Below are 20,490 nucleotides of genomic sequence, written 5' to 3'. Positions count from 1 at the left end.
AAATAAAACGAGCAATTAAATTGAATGAAAGTCTTAATCGCGCGGGCACGAAAATTGCGCGACGACATTCGGCGGTTTCCCAAAGGATTTCCAGCCTATTTCTCCGACATTCATCGCTTATTATTTTAACTGGGACTTACAGAAGCGCCGGACGCCTGTCGGTATATATAGGTGTTAAATTAATACCGGTCGCTAAATGCGCCGTGTGAACAGGTCAGGTGTTCGTAAAGCGTTACGAAGCGACGCACCCGTTGTGCTCCAAGTCGCCTTTCGCGACCCCTTCTAGAATCGTCCCGAGACCTCATAATGAATTACATGATTAGGCGATTTTATTGACAGCGATATACATACACGACGATCTCGATTTTCGATCGAAGGCGACCAGACATCCGGACGCACCTGAAAGGTAATCTTCCAGCTCGTCGTCTCCCTTTGGTTTTTTCCCCGTGTCGAATAATCGATCGATGCTTTGTTGATTTTAAACGGTTTTCTGTCAAATCGACCGAACCGTGAAGAAGTTGAAGAAACTCGCGATTCCGGCCGGGGAGAGCCGCAAACTTCCGCTCTGTTCGTCGAGTAAGCGACACGATACATTTTTAATCATTGTTACAGAGACTACGCGGCGCATCGAGTGCCGTTGATTAATCGGCGGCATGTTCGAGATTTTAATTAATCTTGGAAAAAGAGAGAGAGAGAGAGAGAAGCACGATGGACTCTCTCGGCGAAGAAATTGCTTTGCCCTCGATACTACCGCAGGAAAGCAATCGGCAAACGAACCCTCGATTCCCGAAGGAACTCGACGTATCCCTGTTTCGTGCACGCTTTATCGACTATTCGGCATTCTTCGCGTTCCTCTTCAAAGTCCGTTCTTTATTCTTCAGAGGATGAACGGCGTCTTGACATTTGTGATCGAGCGGCACGTAACCACTTTGGTTACGAGAAAAAAATGTTTGATAATTTTACCTGGATTGATAAAGAGCTAAGAAATAAAAAGAACTTGCGGATCTGTGCTTTGCAAATCATAGTCATGCATGACTGATGTTATAACGTAGAAGAAGAGGAGAGATAGCGATACAATGGATTGAGGTTACCGGCAAGTAATGTCGGAGAAATCGATTCCGACTGAAATCTACACATTCCGCTAAATTGTGCGCTATACCGAGCAATCTTCTGCAGGGAGAGACCACCTCTTCGGCTCGATTTAATAGCGCTCGTGCGCGGCTCGGAATTTAGAAATCGCCGATTATCTTACGATAATATACGCGCCGCGCACCGCAATAATTCATTTTTTCACATCAGCACCGGCGTACGAAGAGAAATTCGTCGAAACGAATTTATCGATTTTCGAATTAATTTCTCGCTCGCTATCTGCCGACCCTCGGCTTTCGCCGGAGGAACCGGGGGAGAGGAGGGTAAAAGGGCGGGGGGTGGAAAAGTATTCCCGGGAAATATTTCCGTTTTTACGTAGCACGAGCAGCGCGAGGGGAGAGTATAGAGACGGAGATGGGATGGGAGTTCTGATTTCATTAGGCCCTGTGTTATGCGATTAATTAAGTCGCGAGCTTCGAGGAAAAATAAGAGGTGGAGCGCGGATTGGACTCTCTTTCTCTCTCTTGCTCTGCTTTTTTTTATATCGCTCTCATCTCTGCGCTTTTTTCCCTCGTTAGATCAAGAGAGAGAGAGAGAGTAAAAGGAAGAGAGGAAAAAATGAACTCGAGACATTTCTCGCCGAGGGATGGGCGTTATTAGCCAGCTTGGAGAAACTCTCGAACTGCCGACCAGCGAATTAACGCACAGCTACTAGACGGAATTCAATTCTTTAGGCATCTTTAGAGCACGCTATCGAGCCGGACAAATATCTCCCTTTAATTTTCATCATTCGAGAGATACCGAAAAATTAAATAAAAGAAATGATACCTGTCTTTGCGAAACTACAAGTAATGATTATTATGAAAATATCGGTTGATCGCGACGCATCTATAGTAGAAGGAGGAGAACATCGTCCTCTCCAATCTGTTCGCCATTTTCTCTCCCTCTCTCTCTCTCTCTCTCTCTCACTCTCTCTTTGCCGGATGACTACTTTCGAGCCCCGGAAAATTCCGTCGTAACAATGTGACACCGGCGTTCGCAACGGCGCGCGATATTAACGACGCGCGGCCGTATTCGCTTTGTGAAGCGAACTATAACTGAATTTGGCCCCGTCATTTTATGCATCAGACTCGCCATGCCCGTATAACTGAATTCGATGGGTAACGCAATTACACATCTTTGCCCGCGCGTCGCGCAGATATACGCCGCGCTCCGCTCCGATACATGTGTGCGGACCACACCTACGCGAGTACCATTAATTATTATACATGCGTATATATAGCGACGTGTGTCAACGATACGCCGGTACAGTCAGTCCCGACGACGGAAGTAATTCGGCGGATCGCCGGAAACTGTCAGAGATCGCGCGACGCGCTCCCGAATCGCCGGTCAATTTTTTCAAATTCACAAATTCGCGAGGGATATCGGGCTGAATGAAAGATTTATCCTTTATTATTTCTTCATCATTCCGACTCTGGATTACTCAGGGAATGTGACAAATCGCTGTCTCATTTTTACCAATTTACGGTACATATCATGATACGAATTGCACGCGGCATGTGTAGATGCATATATGAAACGGGAAAATTCAAACAGCGCGGACTGTGTACGGTATCGAGGAAGGGGAAACTAGGCATCGGACGGCAGAGAGTGCCGCTTGGTATATGTCGGAGTGGTTCGCTATATATAGACACGTAGATATAACGCTCGACAGCACTCAATCAGAAGTCATAATACATTTACCACGACCTAATGAAGACTTGATGAAAGGCTACCGCTGGGACGGAGCCAGTGGTTCTCAGAGAGGGAGAAGGAGAGGTGGCATGATTAACGAATCGATCAAACGTATAAGTTGATCGCAAAGTGTCGAAGAAAACTCGGGTCAATTTTTCCAAATTGAACGTACAATATTTTTCTGACGAACTGACCAACAATTACACTATTCGTATATATGGGGAGAATGCGGTCTATAGAAAAGAAGGTATTAACGTCGAGTGGCAAATAGACTTTGGGAAAAACACAGGAGGCAGCCAAAGCCGCGAGATAGCTGTCAGAATAGCTGTATGCGAGAGATCTACGTAGCCCTTTCCCAGTTTCTTCGTGCCGGCCGGCAAACGTAATCCTCGGAAATTAAAAATTCCCGCTTTTTCAAACGGTCTGAAGCGTCTGAGGCGAGCGAAGTCAGCGAAGGGACTGATGGAGGGCGACTCGCCCCGTGGGCACTCAGCTGGACGTGGTTCCATTTACAGAAACTCCATCAAAGGGATTGTGGCATTACGCTTTAGAGTTTCGGTGTGCCTGGCAAGACGGCCGTTCTCTCTCCATCTCTTTCGCCTGCTTCTTTCTCTCTCTCTCTCTCTCTCTCTCCTTTCTGGCGGCCGAGGATAAAGTGACTGCGAGTGTACTCTCGTGCAGTGACTTTGCTAGCCGCGAAACGTTCACCGTGTCTCTGCCGTAAATGAGTATTTGCCTTTGTGAATAAATAAAATGCATTACAAAGTTTCCGCGAGTTGTTCGGAGAGGCGAAGAAGCGGTAAATGAAGACGACAAGGGAATTGCATAGGTAGAAAGTTTGTTTAGAATCGGGAATAAGATTTGTAATTACTCTTTAAGAAAAAAGATAATTATTAAGATTTACGTTAATATTTACTTCGCGCGTTTAACTTGTTCATATAAGAAGCAAGAGACTGAAGGGCGGCGGCGACGACGACGACGAGGAAAAGGAGGGAGGATCGAATGTACAGGGCAGGGAGCAACATCTAAGACAATGAGATACGGGCCTTTGGAGTAATCCTCCGGCCTTCCTTAGCGTATCGACATTAATTCCCTTGCCCCCAGCTTTTAACCGGAACAGACGCACCCTATAATAGGCAAGTTGGAATCCAATCTGCAAGTTTGCAAATTCGATTCGGCTGTCTTCAGCGAGAGAAGAGAGCGTCGAACGAGCGAAGCTGCGCGAGATGCGCCTCTCAAGCGTGAAGCTTGCAACGCGTATGCGGTAATCGATGCACGACGTCTATGATGCCTTTGGTCCGGGTCTTCGACGCGAGATAATCGTGCCATACGTTATTTTATTCTTGGACCATCGGATCTCCGCCGATATCAAAGTCGCATTAGCCCCGTTTTCGAAGAAAGCGCGATGAAAGTGAAGAATGTCAACGACCGGCTTTCTTTGTTCGAAAAAGCGACCTCGTGTCACCGTCCTCGTGCACTCAACGCAAATTTTAATCTCTCACCCACAACCTTTAGCTAGTCGATAAACGAGCTCGCCGTATTCCAAAAGTCTTTGTATAAAAAGTATTCAAAAAAATATATTAATATACTAAGCAATTTACGGAAAAATCTTCGTTAACTTGGCACTTTTATTCGAAATATCAAATCTAATAATTAAGTGCTTATTTATTATTGAACTCTTGAATTTTTTATTTGAATTCTTGAATTTTTCAAGAATTTTTTGCTGTAGTATTTTATTTTGCGAATATAAATACTTTTTATAGTAGGAATAATGCAAAAAGTTTAACTGTGCGACATCATTAAAATTAAAATCTTTATGTAATGATATAAAATATACCTCTATGATCAATAATATTCTATTACTTTGAGAAATTAAAATAAAAAATAATTTATCACTTACCGGTACGATGTAATGCGCAACGACGGAGCTGAAGAATACCAAGTTGATCTGTAAAATACAAATATATTTAAATTATATAAGATAATGCCCTAAATAATTAACATTTCAAAAAATAATTATTGCACACAATTAAATTTTTATTCGTCTCTTCAAATAAATATCTGATGGAAAAAATGATAGACTTTTTGGAAATTTTTTTTAAATATCAATTTTGATAAAATATGCAAAATAAAGACTTGTTGTTTTATCTAAATAATTATAAATCTAAAACAATATTGAAATATTTTACATATTTATATAAAAATTTTATTATTATGAATATTTTATTAGTGTTTAATTACTTTAAATAGTTTAAAATAAAATCTAAGATATTTTATACGCACAGTGTTGTAAAATGAATGAAAACTATCGCGATACTAAGCAAACATTTAATTTTATAAATAATAGAAATAATAAAATTAACTAAATTAAATAGCTCACTCTGATTATTCTATCCATTGCCCCGATGCCTTTTCAAGCTCCTTTTTCTCTTTTGTTTGTTCTTTGCTGTTCCTTCTAGGCATTCACACTCGTAAAAACACAATTAATTACAATCACGCATTATTCAACAAAATGCCACGATCGTGCGGCACTTTACACATAACACTCCCGATATTAATCGCACATAACCCACATTTTATTTTATATTGTGACAGGAGAATAAGTTAGACGATGCTGCAATTCGTTCGGAAAATCGCGCGAATAAATTCATACAATGCTATCTCTGTTGTTAATTAAATAGTATGCGCACGCATTTTACAAAAAAAATTAATTGTCTCATTATAACACAAGCGAATAGATTTACAAGTTAAAATGAAACATAGGTAGAATATAATATCTCAGAATATATCTCGCCGTCGTTTTAACGATTTGCGTGATAGATTTAGAACAAAAATAAATCATATAAAAGACACACGTTTTATTAAAATAATGATGTTAATACCAAATGTACTTATTAAACGCAACACGTCAATTAACCAATTCGATTTATTTACTTGCGATGTTTCGTTAATGACTGAAAAATTCCAAAACGAAACAATCAAACAATTTTAATGATACTATGCGCATGATATAATTCGAGACTACGCAAATTAATGGCAAGTGAGACGTGAAACTGATTGTAAAAATTATTCGTCATGCAGTTTGATAATCGCAAATTGTAATAATAGAACGTATGATTATTTCGTACTCTTTTATCGTTCGTACTTGGAGAGATAATAATACAATAATGAACCCTTTTGTCTACGTGCGACAATGTTGTTGACATTCGCACGTACACGCACGATGATCTGTCATTCGTGCGATGAGACTCGAACGAACAACATCGAACTGCGTATTATCTCTCAAAGTATGTACGATCGCGACAAATAATCATTCTTTCTATGTTTATATTACAATTATCATTATTTAGAGATTATCAAACTGTCAAATCTAATTAATTTTTGTGATTATCGCATCTCAACTGTCCATTGATTCGCGTAATTAATGCTTCGTAGTAATAAAATTGTCGATATTGTTTTTTCGAATTTTTCAGTCATTGACAAAATTTCGCGGATATCAATTGATATCGAATTGATTCGACGCGTTTAATAAGTTGTTAATTAACGCCGAATACTTGAATAAACAATATTTATCAATTTTATAATTTCGGCGTTTGATTATTGAAACATGTGTTGATATATGAATTTTACATTCAAATCGACAAAACGATTCTTGAATATTATATATTCTATGAATATTTACTTTTGATTTTTACTTCATCTATTCGCTTGTATTATAATGAGAGATAGTAATATCGTTGTAAAAGAGCGTGCGTATACTATTTAGTTAATTAACCACAGAGATAGCATTGTGTGAATTTAATCGCGTGATTTTCCGAACGAATCGCAGCTTCGTGTTTAACTGTGATTATCCTCTTGTCATAATATAAAATAAAGTGCGCGTCATGTACGATTAACATCGAAAGTGTTATATAAAGTGCCGCGTGACCGTTGTATTCTGTTAAATAGTGCACGCGCGTAATTAATCGTGTTTTCGCGAATGAGTGTCCTGTGAATATGAAGGAGCAGCAAAGAACAAACACAAGAGAGGAAGAGATCTGATAAGGCATCGAGCCATGGAGCAACCATGGGGTGAGCGATTTAAAATTTTATTAATTTATTATTTGTCTTACTAATAAAATTAATTGTTCGCTTATTTTCGTGGCTCTACATCACTATGTAAAATAATATGTGCGTATAAAATATTCTAGATTTTATTTTAAAATATTTAAAGTATTTAAAATGCTAACAAAATATTTATAATAATTAATATTTTCAAATAAATAAATATATATATATATAATATATTTCGATATATTTCAATCATTTATATAAGAATTGACTTTTTCTATTGCATATTTCATAAAAATATCTGGAAATTATTTTCGAAATTTCTGTATAATTTTTATTAATATAAGTATATATTTATTCAAAAATATAAATATTTAACATGAATATAAATATTTAATTGTGCGCAATAATTAGTTTCTAAAATATTAATTATTCTAGACATTGTTTTACATAATTTGAATATATTTACATTTTCAACAAATCAATGTTGTATGCGTTCTGCAATTCCGCTGTTGTGCATCCCAGTAAATGTTAAATTATTTTATATCTCGAATGAAATATTATATTAGATATCGGTACGTGAAACTCTTAAATTGTCGCTCTGTGAATCACAAATTCTAAAATTATTCTTCCTAACCAGCAGAAATTGAGAATCAAAAAGGAAAATGCTAACTCGACATTAGCTCCGCTTCCGATAAACACTTGTAACGAATAAACAAAAAAAATAATACCTTTCAATTTGATTTCTCGTGATGGAAATACCAGATTAATACAAAGTTGTAGAAGAAAAAATAATAAAGTTTGTAAACAAAGAATCGTCGTTCTCGGATTTAGCAAATGCTCCGAAGAACATCGCGTATACAACGCGCGCATTGCACGAGTTAGTATTCTCGACGGAGTTGTGTATTATTCAAATTAGATTCCTCGGGTTGAGCGGCGTCGTAAGGTTTGATATAAAGCTCAAATAATTCTCCGTGAGGCGGTAGCGTGATGTAAGTACAAGCGGCGCCGTACGCAGGGGAATCCTCGAGTCCACCAGCAGCAGCAGTAGCGCACAGCGCGAGAGAAGGGCTCATATAACCGACGATATATATCAACATCAGCAACGGGCCGTCAACCGGGAAAAGTTCTCGCGGAAGATAGGAACGTTGAGAGTCGACTCTTGTCGCACCGGTGTAGCTTCGTATATACAGTCGTCTCTCGCACATTGATCTTGATTACTCGTCGGGTTAATAAAGACCTTCGAAATAAAGCGAGTCGCTCCGGGTATTTATGTCCGCGTTTATACGAAGCCAGCTGAGAGATAAATCAAGTGGCAGCTTCATGCGTTTATCTTTTTTTTTCTTTTTTTTTTTTAATAAAAATGGAAAAGGCGAGAAACTATTAATTCTCTTATTTCGCGAGCGATTTCAATCGATGATGACTCGGTGTTTTCTCGACTCGACTTTTTCCACGAAACTCCGTAATTAAAGAGTTAATGCGAATGTCGGCGTCGAAGCGACGTGGTTCAACTCGATAAAAGCCGCGAACTTTATTGGAACTTTGTAAATTTCTCGAAGACGGCAGAGGCACCCTCGTGCGGCAAAGTGCGCCGCGAAAGCGGAGAAACGCGGAGCATCTTACCCCTTGCGTTCGCATAAACGCAATAATTCGGAGTGGCGGTTCGCAGGGGTCGAGAAGAAGGAGGAAGGAGTTGCCGGGGTGGTTGGCATGCGCGTAAATGTAGTTATAAATAAATCTAGAGGCTCTTAATGTTTGCCGTGCTCCGCGGAAGCGGCGGTGGAGCGTAGCGAAGGAGAAATTCGGGGCAAAGAAGCAGGGGATGGGGGTGGACGCGACGAGGGCAAGGGCCCCGAAAGGGTAGAAACCCGAGGGTCGGGTACTTCTAGGATCCTCGAATCCCGCTAAAGTGTAGCTAGAGAAGACCGAGTCGTCGCTCTCTGGCGTAAAAAAATGAAGCGGCTGTCGTCGGATATAAACACATCGCGAGGAGATCGATGTTTTCTCGCTTCCTCTCTCGCGGAGCGAATTAATGACTATCGCGGATGTTAGGCAGGCAGGCTGAAATTAGCGGTCTTCGCCTTCTACGTGCATACAATTAAAAGAACACCCGTGTGCACGCAGCGCACACTCCTTGCTGGTGCCCTCGTCCGTCCGATTGTCGGCCGAGTCTTTTAATTTCTTTTCCTGCGTGGCCGCCGACGATCTCGTTCGGATAAGAGCGCGCTGTATTAAAGCGCATTCGCACGGTAGGCAAAGAACTCGTTACTTCGCACGCTCTTGGAAACGGTGTTGCGATCAGTCCGTGAAGAACGCGCAAGAAGAATGGGCGAAGAATGAGCGAATCTTCTCGGACAATTCATCTAATATACCAAGATCAAAACTCAATTCTTCATATATGGTATATAATGTAACAAAATTAGCAGAAAGAAAGAAAGAGAGGAAAACCGAGTCTGGATAAAAATGAGCTCTCAATTTGTTGTTAATTTCGCGGCCATTTGTCGCGATAAGTTTTCGCCGGATATCCGCGGAGGGCATAACAAAGGGCGCCCTAGTGAAATGAGTCGCGAAATTGTTCCGCTGGAATTTATCAATTTTCTTTGAGGGATTCTAATTGTACTAATTTGTTGGCCCCGGGAGGGCACCGCCACCGGCTTCCGCGGATCGAGGGGGAAAAGGATACGGCGGAATCCGATCGTTTAATCTCCAAGATCGCTCTCTTTCCCACCCCTTCGATAACGCGAACGGGAGACGCGCGTATATACACGCTACCAATACGATATCCAAAGACGAACGAACGCATCTCTCCTCACCTTCTGCCGCCTTCGGCGGAATGCTGATTCAGTCTAGCGTGAGTGAAATGGGTTGCTGGTTTCATCTTCGAAATCATCGATCTTCGATCTTCTCCTCGAGAGAGCTACTGTCGAATTTCCACTCGAAGGAAACTTCGCCCCGTGTTAAATGCAACCGGACGTCGAGAAAAATGAATCGTATTATTAAATTTACAGCCCCCTCTCTCTCTCTCTCTCTCTCTCTCTCTTGTTTAATTTATATCAATCGTCGAGGAAAAGAAACGCGATGTTTAATTTTTTATTTCCATTCTCATAATAGGTCGTCTCTTTTGACACGGGCACGATGAGCATTCTCAGGCTACACATTCGTAGCTTGGCATTTGAAAACAGGCGTGAGAGTGCGCGAATTAGATGTACCAGGATGCGCGCATTCACAAGCCATATATAATCTCTCTCTTTCTCTCTGCTGCCTTTTTAATTGATGCGCTCTGCATTTCTGTGCCAGTGGCGAGGCCGTACGCCCACATCGCGGATATTCATGTGGTAATGTTACGAATTTATCGCGTCTTATTATCTATACGGACTTCACCGGAGAGCTCATGTTTACTTCGTCTCACTCTCTCTCTCTCTCTCCCACTCACAGATCATCGATCTCTTTCTCGAGCTCGTGCAAAACACCCTTCTCGCTCTTTTCCCGCTTAAATGCATCGTCTTCATCTCTCTCTCTTTCTATCCCCTCTTTTCGTTAATGATATAATATGCTAATTTCGCCAAGATATATTATTTTATCTATGTATGTCAGTCTTACGTGCGCGCTTATATATACGTCTTACAAATCTGTTCACAAGTTTTTTGTTGAAAATTATGCATTATGTATGATTCCGCGTGCTTGCAGTCTTTCTCGCTTTCGAGTTTTTCCTCCGGATAATAAAGCGAGTGGAAGAAGAAAAAAAGTTCGCAGGAGAGTGCGACTCTGCGAGGTTGACGCGAGGCGAGATAAGTAGAACTCGGCCGTAATTAGCGTTACTTTTGCGAGGTTAATTACGAGGAGGATTCCGCCGGCGGCGAGATTCGGGAAGAGGGAAGACGGGAAAGAGAGAGAGAGAGAGGGCTGAAGAAAAAAAAAGGAGAGAAGGCCGGAGATGATCTTTGGGAAAAGAAAGAACCCGCGGCCAACGAGGAAAAGAAGAATCGAGAGCTCGGGGCTGATATCAAAGCGAGGCAAACAATACGGCGAGATGCTGATGCGATTGTATTACGGCTAGTGGATCGGCGATCCATTGTCTCGTCACGTTCTGCCCACTCGATTCCTTTATCTCGATCCCCAGAATACTCGTATCGTGTCATATCGAGTGAGCATCCATCGAAAGTAGCACGCTCTCTCGCCCGCGCACGGAGGGGTTCATCGTCGTAATACGAAATCTACCGGGATACGATACAGTTACACGCGTGTTCGCACGCATGATGCATCGTATATCGGTTTGATACCGTGCGAGAAAAAAAAAAAAAAAAGATATTCAATTACCCCGATCGATCGTCGACTTCCCTGTCCCTTGTCTCCAGAGCATGAGATATTAGACAGATAACTGCATCAATAATTGATTATTATCTATATGTATAATCCCGTCCCTCTCTCTCTCTCTCTCTCGTATTATAATGATAGGAAACGGACGCGTCACGATCTGAATCGCAAGTCGCGATTTATTCGGCGATGTATAATTATATACTAGGCGCGTACTGTAATTATATGATAAATCCAAATGAGCTTGCGGAGAGAAAGAGAGAAAGAGAGACAGAGAGAGAGAAAGAGAGAGAGACGCGTGGCTGCGCGGCTAAAATAAATGAAACCGGCGTGAAAACGAAATTGGATACACACGATCCGGCTGGAGTCCGCCGGCGGAATTTATTTGTTTTTCATTCAAATGGCCTCATCTCGCATTTATGTATTCCATGATATTGCACTTTTTAAACTCGCCTGCTTTCATCGCGCGCCCCGCTGGATATTAAGACCTCCGGCAGCGGTGTATTAGTCGTATAAATTTACTTCGAATGACGTTGGATTCTCGTTCTCCGCAGCCACGGTACATACAACGACGCCCCTCGAACCATCTCTCTCTCTCTTTTCCCTTCCTTACGCCACTTTGTGGCGTTTCTCGAGCACGCTGCATAACGATTTGTATTAATTATAGTCGCCTCGCGAAATGCTCGAGGACGACGATTAATGACGCCGGTGCATCGCGCGAGCGTATACAAATAAGCTGCTCGATTATTTACATAATTGGCCCTCTTCTCGCGAATCGCCATTCGTCAATCTCGTTCGTCGGGAAAAAGCCGGAAGAAAATCGAGCGGAAAGCGCGCGCCTGCGACCCCCGGGTTTTTTTTTTTTCAACGCACGTCGTCGATTTTATAACGACAACGGAGCGAGAAACGTGAAGATTGGAAAGAAAAAAAAAGTCGTAAGTGATGATAAAAAAATGAGAAAAGGGAAGAGCGGCCGAACGGAGAATGGCGGCGCGAAAGACCGCCGGACGGGTGTTGCGGAATAATTGGTCCGAAGTATTTTTTAATCGAAGCCGAAAAAATGTACACGGCGGCATGGCAGTATAGAGCAGAAGCAGCGACTACGAAAAAAAAAAAAAAAAAAAAGCGAGAAACGCGCGCGGACGGATCGAGGGTGAAGGTGCAAGAGAACGAGCGAAAAGATGGGAGAGAGAAAGAGGAAAAAAATACAGAGAGAGAGAGAGAGAGAGAGAGGGAAAGAGTGAGAACGCGCGAAAAATTTCCCTACCGTTTAACTGTAGGCGTTGCTCGCGTTTTTAATCGACTCCCCGGCGTACACTCTGAAATTCCTTCGGTTAATTACGTGGATTTCCAATGCATCCAGACCCCGTGGAATTTTTACGATTGCCTGACCGCCGCCCTTCGTACCTATACCAATGTGGAGGTGGGATTTGTACGACTGAAATATTCCAGGGATTTAATTTTATAAATGACCATCCTGTCCCTGCCGCGTTTTGCTGTCTTCCTCGAGACACGAAGGGTTGGCTCGCGTTACGCGATGATTCGCGTTTGAAGAATAACAATGTCCTTGTTTCGACTCGTTCAACACTCGTTATCTCGTAGAAAAGTTTCATTACATCAACACACGTAGATTCGAGGAAATTTGTTCGATCCGAATAAATCTCAACGACACGAGCGAATCACGGCTCGACGATAAATAAATCGACGCCGAAAGCACGACCGAGCGGAGGAATCTCAGCGTTATAAATAATTCAACTCCTGTCCAGGACGAAATATCGTTTCCCTCGCACTTCCCCTTCCCCCCCTCTCTCGTTCTACGTTCTACGCGATGGTCAAAGGGGAAACGTAATCTTTTCGCGAAAGGGTTTTCGCGAGAGCACCTGAGAACCAGGCAAAAGTCTTCTCTCCGACACCCCCTAAATACTTAATTCCATTCTCGGCTAATTGGACAGTTTTATTAAGGGATGCATATTTCAGATGGCGTTTTTATTATGTCTATTGGGAGCGAAGCGCTTTCTCGCCGTCGACGACGCAAAGAAAAAAAAAACAGAAGAAGAAGAGGAAGGCGGGAGGATCTGTGCGATGCTATGTATAGAAGGGTTGCAGGAATTAGATTTTAACCCCTTGAAAAGTATTAGCACGCTCGAGAAGAAGAGACCCCCGGAGAAAGAAAGAGAAAGTATATATATATATATATATATATATATATAAGGTACGAGGGAGAGGGAAGGGTCGATGCGAACGCAGCCCTTTACTCCCGGCCACAGTCGCCCGCGGTATTGTCTCGCAGATTAAAGTAAAAGTGTAATTTCTCGAGAACGAAGACCGCTTTTATGCCTTATCTTCTAACTTCCTCTTCCTTTTCTTTCGAACATTATACACTATTACAGAAATAAAAAGTACACAGCGAGAGATTCGATCTTCTATATAATCAAGCGCGGTTCTACGAAACTTTGTCTTGATTTTTGAAAAAAAAACTCGGGAAAAAGATTTCTACAATTGCGTAATTTTTATATAATAAAGATTTGACAGAAATATTAAATTTGTATTATAGCATAAATAGTGATTTCGATCGCAAGATGGTGAACTTGGGTCGTCTTATTTCCCACTGCAAATAAGAGAATCTTTCGTAGATCCGAGAAGACTCGCGCGATCCAGGGAAGGAGACGACTGGTTGTACGCGCGTGGATTGCTCGTATAAATTTTAATAAGTCTCATTCGCCGACCCTTTGAGCCCGACGAAATGAACGAATTAAAAGTTTCTCTCGCTTTAGTGGTCTCGCGGTTGACATTTCGGCGCGCGGCATGATCTCGCGGAATTGCTCAACTTTCGCCGTTTCGGCGAAAAAGTAAGCGCGCTGGCCCGCGGAAATTCGCCAAGAGCATTCTGAATTACTCATGTACAGCGCCGCCGGATTATCGAAGGGAAGACCGAACGCGTTCTGTTAAAGCAATTCCAAGTCGTATCGCACTTATACGTTGATCTCCTACAAATCGAGGTTCATTTCATCACCACGTTTGTACGTCTTCAAAATATGAGATATATACTCGAGAACAAAATTACAATTAAGCGATAAATTCTCGAAACTGTGCGACATTTATTTTCAGAAATTCGCCAAGAGCATTCTGAATTACTCATGTACAGCGCCGCCGGATTATCGAAGGGAAGACCGAACGCGTTCTGTTAAAGTAATTCCAAGTCGTATCGCACTTATACGTTGCTCTCCTACAAATCGAGGTTCATTTCATCACCACGTTTGTACGTCTTCAAAATATGAGATACATACTCGAGAACAAAATTACAATTAAGCGATAAATTCTCGAAACTGTGCGACATTTATTTTCAGAAATTCGTGCGATGTGATATCTTTGGTTAATGGGAAATTAGATTCTAGTATCCGCGTGATTCTAGTATACGGTGTGTAGAGTGAGCGATCCCGGCACGCGCAAGGCTCCCTCGTTAACCCCTTTTCGTGGAGTGCATCGTCTTCTGGTCGTCCCTCGCTCTCGCGAATCCGAGGAACCGAGTAAGATTTCAATTAAAACAACCCCCCGGCAAGGCGGGGATTAGCTGTACGAATCCGTTTCGCAACCCCCCCGAGCGTGGGTTCGGTTATGACACGGCATAAATATCAATGTAAATTATCCCGGCAAGAGAAGCGTCGCGAGAGAACGCCGTGGAGAGATCGCCAAGACGCTACGCGCACTAACACTGAAGCCTTTATGAACGCAATCATCGCGCGATTTTGCATTTATGAGGTTTAAATTGGTACCACCTACCGTCGCCTGTTCCGCTTGTCGCGATTAACCCGTTTCCCGATTTTCCACAGTCGCGCCTACGATACGGAGCGAGTATTCGAAATGAAGAGAAGCTGTCACACACATAATATAATGAAGTATAGCAATCACGGAATAAATCAAGACGGAGAAATATATATAAAAGCAATTGAAATTTTCCTTCGGGTTTACTCGAGACGATCTTTCGATAGAATACAAAATGGATAATTCTCTGCTACAATGACGGAGACAGTAGAAAATGATCGGGATCGGAATAATAGTGTATATAGGGTGCGTAGGGGTACGTTTACTCTCTACTCGCGTTACATAGCGATACATTACAGGCGCGGCGCGTCAAATAATAATTTTCCCAGCGGAGGCAGAGAGGGTAGAATCGCAGAACTGCGCTCGTTCGAGTCGACGGAAAATCATCCTACGAAATCATAATTAACGGAATTATGTCGGAGGTAACCCGATAGGTTTTCGAGTGCGGAGGGATGGGGTCGTCGCGAGTGAAGTAACAGAGAGTCGCTCGAAGGGACGAGAGACGGTGTTTTCCAGAGGGCTACATCTAAGAAGGAAGGGTTGCGCGCTCGTGTCGAGAGACGCGCCCCCTCGGAGTAGAGAGCAGAGCGCGTGTACACGCACGCTAGCAAGCACGCACATACGCATTCGCGACGTAATGAACGTGAAATTAAACGACGCGCCTCCGCGCGAGCCGGGGAGATTGCGTTTTGCTTTATTCACGAGGTTTTAATTATATACAATGCCTCGGCATCGGCGCCCGAATATCGCTCTCTCCACGCTCTGTTTCGAAACACCTCGAGAAGTCGAAACGTTAAAGATGAGGCCGCGCGTCGGAGAAACGCGAGTATACTGTCCATCGTTAGCATTCCTCGCGCTGAAAATGACGCACAAATCTAAAGATCGTTGTAAGAGAGAGAGAAATCACGTGTTATTTTTTTACTACTCCGCTATTGCGTGTGACTATCGGGCGTGTATAAAAATCCGAAGGAAATTGGACGTGGACGGAAGTTGTACATAAAACTCGGACGTTGTTTCTAGAGATTACGATTCATCCGACATCTGATTTAACGCACGGAGTGCGGCTGATCGCTCGATTTCTCGCTAGAACGTGTATTATTGCAGACTTTCATATATCTTACAACAAATGTTCTGTTATATATTACAAAAAAAAAAGTGGAGCAAGAAAGAAACGGAGACATTTCTTTCTGCAATATTTTTACATCTTAAAGAAAGCGTCACACAGAGAGACAAATGTAGAAAGTAGTCTTAACATAAAAACTGAAATGCATATACTCTTTTAACATGTGCACGTTAGGATGTATAAAACGCGGAGGGAAAAATGAGCGTTCATATTGAATGCTGTAACGGGGCGATAATAATGACGTATAAACGCGAAAACGCATTTTGAAAGGAATCATCGGAGGAGAAGAGAGAAGCCCCGGTTGAAATCCGTATCCGCTCTCGTCAAGAGAAAACGCAGAGAGAGAGAGAGAGAGAGAAGAGAGAGAAAGACGAAGAAGACCAGAAGAAGAAGAGAAAGAAGAAGGGGGTTCTGGACTGGGAAAACGAAAGAGGGCTAAGAGGGCGTTAACTGAACTTTAATGGAGATCATAGATAAAACGTTCTGGCGGACGTTGAAAGAACTCTTTGACGGATTACGCCTAAATCGTATCTATCTCCTCTCCGCGTTGTCGAGAGAGAAAGAGAAAGAGAGAAATCGGTATTGTGTATACCTGAAGAACTCGCAACGCGGGTAGCCGAGGCTAAGTGTTATAATACCTGAAACCCGATGGACTTACGAGAGGGGAGGAGGTAGAAAAACCTACAAGAGAGAATATTCTTCGAAAATAACCGACGGGATTCCAAGGAGTCTCTAGTCTTCCCCTTCCTTGCCCCGGGCTGCCTTTTGTCGGTGGCGTTTGGATCGGTATCGTTGTCACGATCTGCCAGACCCGACTCCTGGATGCAGCAGCATATCGGCCGCGCGCAAACGTTACTTGATTTCACCGGAGATTCGTACGGCGATTCCGGATAACGGAGTTGAACATTTTATTACACCTGCGCGCGATCGGAGAATCGTTAAAAGATCGCGCGCTTCGTTTAGAGGCAAATTTAATCTCTCTTTCTCGCCTGTGTATGTGTGCGAGAAGATTCCCTCCACCGACGTTTATTATGCGCAGATAGTTGGCGAATATTGTGCAAAGACCTGGCCGTTTTATTATCCTTATCTCGGTGAAGAGAGCTATAACCGCGTATTAAAGGCGCGCGCGTTGGTATTCGGGTCAAGCGGATGGTTCGACCGCGGCAATCTCTTGTATAGTTTTGTTAAATATCTTCACAATTTTAATTGTTGATCGCCAGTGATAAAATTTTCACAAATAATAAGATGCAATTTAATTCGACCAAAAACTGGCTATTCATTTATTGAAAATAAGCACACACTACGTTTCGACCCACATTGTGGTCCTTTTCAATTGTGTTGTTCTTATTCAGCAATTACATTAATTAAAAATAGAAACATGAAAGTTGTCTATGACTAGTATACTAGTCTACAGTAGCTAACAGATTGTCGATATGACAGGACAACTTTCATGTTTCTATTTTTAATTAATGTAATTGCTGAAGAGAGTGTAATTGCTAAGAACAACACTTGTGAACCACAATGTGGGTCGAAACGTAGTGTGTACTTATTTTCAATAAATGAATAGCCAGTTTTTGGTCGAATTAAATTGCATCTTATTATTTGTTAAATATATCTATGAATTTTTCATCCAAACGCACGTTAACGCAATCTCGAATAAGGCACGAAGTCGGCATTTAAATCGTTAAACGGAGTCGGAGGGAAGATAATGTCTCGAAACAATTAATTGCGCTCAACAGCTCGGCGTATACACATACACGTATATTCGGCTTACGCGGATAAGAGAGCCGTGTGACTTTGTCACTCTGTCTCTTTTGCGAAAAATCGGCAGGCGCGACCCTACCAGCTACGCGGAAAAATGTCGCATTTTTTTCCGCCCCCGGCAAACGAGAGATTTCCGGCACCCTCTCTCGGGGCGGAAGAGTGCCGCCACGCGTACTTTACGCCCTTTTTCCCATTCCCTCTGTCTCTCTTTCTCTCTGTGGATTCGTATTCGCGTTCGTCGAGAGGACGAAAAAGGAAAACGACGAAAAAAAAAAAAGAGTGAGAGAAAGAGAGAGAGAAAGAGGAGGGCGAGAGCGAGAGCTCAACAAGTCGAATAAAAAGCTCATAAATAAAGAGGAGGCATTCTCCCTTGCTCTCTCGAAGCGCCCGCGCCGTTTCCACCCTCTCGCATCCCTCGCAGTTTCTGCGAATGTCCCCGCGGACACCTGTTGCTGTTGCTCTCCGCGCGCGGCGACGACAAAGAGAGAAACGTAGAAACGGTAATCGCCGATCGCGGAAGCGCGAGCGAGACGAATTTCGGGAGGAAATGGTGGTGCTATTCGACGATTCCTCCTCCGTGTCGACCGGGCGCGATCACGCGTGATCCTGCGACACGTCGCCGATCCACCCTCGACGAGCCTTCAACCGAATGTGTTTGGAACGGAAGGAGGTGAGCGTGACACCGTGAATAATGTCTCTGCGTTTACCATTTGCTTTGGGTATTTTGGGTGTGCGTGCTCGTTCCGACTCTCCATACACATCGTATATCGTTCCGTTTAAATTTATCTCACCCGAAATGCATCCGTGAGAACGAGATTCTACACAAGCGGAGTAATGTAAATATATAGTTTTATTTAATTGTATCTTACTTGGTTTTTTTTTATTATATAATTTTTTTTAATTCGCGATCTCTGCGTATAATTGCGAGTAAAAAAGTATACTTGTATCTAAAGTTAAATCCTTTTATAAAATTTTACACAATATTGTTTCGAATATTTGAAAAGATATTATATTGCGACTTTATTATATACATGTCAAAAGTTTGAAAATATATTATGGCAGAGAATGAAGATTACGCTTCCAATTAACGAGCAAAGTATCGGGAGCGGGAAAAACAAAACGCAAAACTCTAATTTTGCTCACGAGCTTTATCAGAATGTCATGTCCGACACCATGACAGCACACCGCAAGCGGGGCCACGGGTATCCGAGGCAGCTGCTGATTTGTGATAAATGGAATCCGGGGAACGCGACAGGAGTGGGAATAGTATGCCCGTCGGGTCGTCCCGCTAATTACGGGGTGGCCTCGAATAAATTACAACCGAAAACGCCAACTCGTTTGTATATACCGCCACATTATAATTCCGCAGCGGCGTCGTCGTTCTCGCTGCTGGCAGGAAAACGAAAATCCAAGGAGCAGAAGCCAGGGGACCCCAATATTCTCGTCTCGACCTTCCGACGTGTACGAAAATATGCGAGGTATTTTATTTCCCAATATCCGAGCGCGCGAGTACGGCGAGTCGTCGTCGGATGTTTCAATTCCAGACTCACCGCGATCCAGATCCCTCCTCGTTCTCGACAAATTGAATCGAACGTCGAGAGAGGACCGTCGAAGGTCCAGTTTTCCCTTCCATTACGCGGTCAAAATGATTTTTTCCCAGTGGCATCGGAAGACAAATTAAACGCGATGAAATATATCTAACCGATGGCTTTCGGTCCAGCCGAGACGTTTCGATTTTCTGGCGAAAGCAATTTTTTTCGGAAGATTCAGAGTTTGAAAAGTTTACGTCAAGTATATATAATATATACGGTTCAGAGACGATGATAAAAAGTCGGGAAATAAAAGAGATGACGAGATCTCATTGGCGAGGCAACGAGGTTCATTTGCAAGGATTAACTCTGCGAAATTGGACCTCTTCAGAAGGTTGAACGACGTTTCGCGTCGAAATAATAAGACTCCAACATTATTCCGTATCGAATGCGTTTTCACTCTCTTTCTCTCCCCTCCTTTCCTCACTTCTCTCTTTTTCTCTCGCGGGAAGAGAAAAAAAAATGAAAGAAGAACGAGAGTTCTGTCTGCACAAGCGCCGGCTTTTATCCGGGTCCCCCGGGTATTCCGGGTATATAACCGACGCCGACTCTCGATTACAACTTTTTATTGCATTTCCATTTCATCTCTCGCCCAGCCGAGCAAGGAGAGGAAACTCTCTCGCGAGCGACCGGGCACCCCGGAGTGAGATTGAAACGAATGCGTTTTAAACGCGATTATTGCGCCAAGTCTCGGGCAGACCCGGGGGAAAGCGGACGTTCGTAATATACGTCTGTAACGCGCGCACATCGCGAGAGATCTTGCGACAACGTTTTAGGCAGGGCGAATATTTTTTTTTACCGCAATTCCTCATTATAGACAACACGCTAGAGCTAATAATATTTAACCCAGATAAAACAACAGTGTGATTTTATTTCAAAAAAATTTCAACAATCGCTATTTCAATAATATCCAGATCGGGAAAATAAAGGAACCGTATATACCTAAGTGGACCAGTTCGAGACGAGCGAGACACACCTTTGCATTTCGAGATAATAAAGCGAAGA

At 42.7% G+C, this 20,490-nt stretch overlaps 1 protein-coding gene and 1 long non-coding RNA gene across 7 annotated transcripts in view; one reads left to right on the top strand and one right to left on the bottom strand.

Moving 5' to 3' along the window:
* The window catches only part of dac (dachshund family transcription factor), a 170,269-nt gene that overhangs the window by 125,553 nt on the left and 24,226 nt on the right, over positions 1-20,490 (bottom strand). For 4 of the 6 annotated variants that reach the window (XM_029304296.2, XM_029304312.2, XM_029304290.2 and 1 more), the window contains exon 2: positions 4,724-4,771. The exons of the other annotated variants lie outside the window; for them this stretch is intronic. In XM_029304296.2, the coding sequence (XP_029160129.1) occupies positions 4,724-4,771 (48 nt within the window). The remainder of the gene's footprint in view (positions 1-4,723; positions 4,772-20,490) is intronic. 6 annotated transcript variants of the gene reach the window in all.
* The window catches only part of LOC114932153 (uncharacterized), a 32,204-nt gene continuing 17,786 nt past the window's right edge, over positions 6,073-20,490 (top strand). Inside the window, exon 1 of the long non-coding RNA XR_003819825.1 lies at positions 6,073-6,894. This is a non-coding gene — a long non-coding RNA (uncharacterized LOC114932153). The remainder of the gene's footprint in view (positions 6,895-20,490) is intronic.

This window comes from Nylanderia fulva, unplaced genomic scaffold (genome assembly GCF_048542155.1).
Source record: "Nylanderia fulva isolate GAGA-0341 unplaced genomic scaffold, ASM4854215v1 Scaffold23, whole genome shotgun sequence".
NCBI classification, from domain to species: Eukaryota; Metazoa; Arthropoda; class Insecta; order Hymenoptera; family Formicidae; genus Nylanderia; species Nylanderia fulva.
The sequence above is the reverse complement of the archived record's forward strand: the minus strand, read 5'-3'. Positions and strand labels throughout refer to the sequence as shown.